At 42.3% G+C, this 3623-nt stretch overlaps 1 protein-coding gene across 1 annotated transcript in view; it reads left to right on the forward strand.

Annotated features, from left to right (window-relative positions):
• The first annotated feature begins 227 nt into the window (after nt 1-227).
• The window catches only part of FAM120C (family with sequence similarity 120C), a 116624-nt gene continuing 113228 nt past the window's right edge, over nt 228-3623 (forward strand). Inside the window, 3 exon segments of the mRNA XM_030885062.1 lie at nt 228-328; nt 432-667; nt 670-787. Coding sequence (XP_030740922.1) covers nt 228-328; nt 432-667; nt 670-787 — 455 coding nt within the window.

Here is a 3623-nt window from a genome sequence, read left to right on the forward strand (position 1 = left end):
AAACCCATCATTGCTTTTTTCTCCCATCCCCTCCTAACTCCACTCTACATTATTAGTCCTCAACCAAATCCAATCTAGTCGCTGCTCCTCCCTGCTTTTATTCGTTCGCTTCTTACCCCGCCCCCAGTACAGTTTTCCCGCCCCTCATCTCCAATGTAGTGCGCACGCGTCTGCTCCCAGCGTTCCACAAAGCTGCCTAGCTTATCTCTTCTGCCCACTGACGAATCATGGGTGTCCCGGGCTTCCAAGAGTTCCTGGAGAAGCGGTGCCTTGGAGCAGTGGTTCCCGTGGCCCTCCTCAAGCTCGCGCACACGGACTTACGCCAGCTGTCAGCGAAGGCAGCTCTAGCGCCCAGGGGCCATGCCTTGCTGCCGCCCGGGGCGCCGCAGCTCAGCAACCACTACTACCCAATGCCTTGGGTGCCTGCTCAGCACCTACCACCGCCGCCCCGGAGCCCGGGTGTTGGTGGATGTGAGCTTGGCGCTGCCGCGGCTCTATGGCGACTACCAGACAGATTGGGTGTGTGGCGGCCAGTGGAACGCCATGCTGGGCTACTTGTCAGCACTGTACCAGGCTTCTGCATACCCTGGTGGCGACGGCCTGTCGCTGGTAGTCATGTTCCCTGGGGTCGTGGGTAAGGACCTGCTGGCCGAGCGGCAGACAGCGCAACTGGACACGTAGGCAAAAAAGGCACCCCTCCTCCACCAGCCTGGTTCCTGCCATGGGCAGGCCTGAGTCACTGCCTAAGGCTAGCACTCATCCGCTTCCGGGTCAAGATGAGGGAGGGGCCAGATCTTAACGTGCCCTTCACCAATACCCTCACAACTAAATATTTAACCGTTCAAACTTAACATGCCTCTCATCCACGCACCCAATCACCTAACCCACCTGCCTAACCCTGAGAAGATTTATCCCATTAACCGTGGATACCATCCCTTCCTGTGTACCCAATATGCCTAACCAAGACTAGCCTTGCTACCCCAATCAACCCCTTACCTTCCCTTACCCAATTGGCCCATCATTAGGTTTTCACATAATTTAGTCAGAATTTTCTTTGTAGCTTTACCTTTCCCAGCTGCTGTCTTTTGTCATAAACTGAAATGCATTTTTCCCAGACCTTTTTTCAATTGCCATCTATCTTTTCTATACCACTTTTCAACTTCAAGTCAAATCAATTAAATAGATATCAATTAATCACCTATTTCTACAACTCCCCCTTCGGACCTACCCCCTAACATGCTCCAACTTCCTGCTTTAACCTAAACAAATAAAACCGTCACTGTTCAACAAGGGGTTGAAAGACATGTGTGACATGGTTCCTGCCCACGGAAAATCAAATATATAAACACCTGAAACATTTATCTGATGGTATTTGTATGTAATTACATAGACAATAAATACAGTACTTATTGGGAGACAATCACTGGGCTAAAATGATTAGGGAGGCTTTAAGGATGGCTTAGATTGCAATGAGTCACAAGTTAGGGTGGAAGTTATTTTGAATTAAAAGGGGGAAAATGAGCAGAAACCAAAAACGGAATATCAAGTTTGTAAGGCTCCATGGACAGTTAAGTCCATCCTCTGCTTTCAGTGGGGCCTGTGGAACCGCTTGGCAGTGTCCTCGATTCTTGGCACCATAGATATTCCTCTGTTGCTTTCCGAGACTCGTAGGTTTCAAGTGTCTATGTACTGAGAGTAGCAAGGCTAAAGAAATAAAGGAGTGGGCAGGAAGAAGAAAACAATTAGTACAAGAATGGATAAGATTAAACTTCAAACTCCCAAAGGTCTTCAGAATGCTCATAGGTAGAAGACAGATCACGGAATTGTGGGAATCAAACTAAAGAAATTATGCAGGGTGCAGTAAGGAGGAGGAAGAAAGATGAGAGGCAAACACCTGCATAGAGAAGCTTACAGTGACCCTAGAGCTCGTGGCTAGAGTCCAGTCATGTTAGACTCCTTATGCCCACCATCAAATCATCACCAAGGTTAAAGAAATTATAGCTGTATCTCATTAGATCTATGAAGCAGTATTTTTTCCATATCTCAAACAAGGATGGAGCTTTTAAAAATTCATAAAGCAATGGAATTGAAAGATAATGGAATTTTTCCATGAACTTTTTGAAGCCCACTGATACTCTTAATGAGTGCTCAAAGATGAATCCTTATAAAACACTGTTGTGATTCACTCATTCTCATACTTGACTAAACTTTTTCCTGGCTCCAACCTGAAGGCAAGTTCAGGGTATTTATTATTGTTGTTATTCATTTATTGGATGTTTTCTATAGGCTAAGTACTGTGAGGACTCAGGTAAATAACGGGATCCCTACATTCAGAGAGTTTACTGAAAGACTGTAAAGGAAGTTGCAGATACAGTGTGCTAATTGCCATAGTCCACCACCACATGTTCGGTCTATTTCAAATCAGGGTGACCTAATGTGTGTCAAAGTAGAATTATGCTCCTAAGGATTTTCCATGTCCAATTTTGTAGTATATTGCCAGGCTTTTCTTCCAAGGTGGATTTAAACCTCCAACCTTTCAGTTAGCAGCCAAGCACATTAACACTACCCTGGGATAGTTGCTGTAATAGGAATATCTAAATGATGAAAAAATGTAGCCCCTATAAGAGGCAGAAGAGTTAGACAAAAAATGTTTTGGGTTTCTTTTGTACACATTAGTCAAAACATTTTGAGCACATAACCCTAATATATGTATATAGGCCTACTAAAACTATTGTTATACTTTATCACACAATGTTTCATGTTTAAATTCCATCAATTCATTAACATAAGATGGATTGAATAAATACATATGTGAGAAAGTATAGTAAAAATAGTAGAATGTTGATGAATAGTCAAGCGTTGAGTGACAAAAAAATTCAACATTGCCATATGTTTGAAGTGTTCTGTACTAAAATGTTAGTGAGCGGGGGAAGAAAAAGGGATAGGGAGGGGTGGAGAATCCCAGAAGCCCTCTTCAGTATTTAGTGCCACTGTTTGGGGAATGTATAAATCTTGTTCGTCGTGCAAGAGTATAAGAAAAGTCTTTGGTATTTCCATTTTCTCCATAGTGTCTTGCATATTTGGAGTATAGGATATATTTTCCCCCTGAATGACTACAGTAAAACTACTGATTACTAAATGTGATCCTAAGAAAATTAATCATAGTTGTGTGTATGTTAAAAATTAAAGTGTAAATCTTTAATATAGGGGATTTTAGACCAGATCAGAAACTGAATGTGTGAAGTGTTTGTAGATGTTGTTAATGTGTGAAAGTTTGTGATATTCTCTCTCCTGATTCTAATGAGAGCCATTTTCTGGTTGTTGGAGTGATGGAGAACTTCTTGGATTATAGCACAAATTTGGAGTATTTTACTTAACTAATTGTAGTTTGCCTTTTCAAAGGGGTTCCCTACTGTCTTAAGGAGAGCCATTTTTTGCTTGTATGATCTGCATACCTACCCTTTTTAAAAAAATGAATGCTAGTGATTCAGAACAATAAATCACTACTGAATATCTTCCCTCTTGTTTTATTTTTCAGAGTAAGCCACAGGATGGGCATTTCTTTTTTTTTTTTTCATCGTTTTATTAGGGGCTCATACAACTCTTATCACAATCCATACATA

This window comes from Echinops telfairi, unplaced genomic scaffold (genome assembly GCF_000313985.2).
Source record: "Echinops telfairi isolate 266 unplaced genomic scaffold, ASM31398v2 ScPeMD7_19;HRSCAF=73, whole genome shotgun sequence".
Classification (NCBI taxonomy): Eukaryota; Metazoa; Chordata; class Mammalia; order Afrosoricida; family Tenrecidae; genus Echinops; species Echinops telfairi.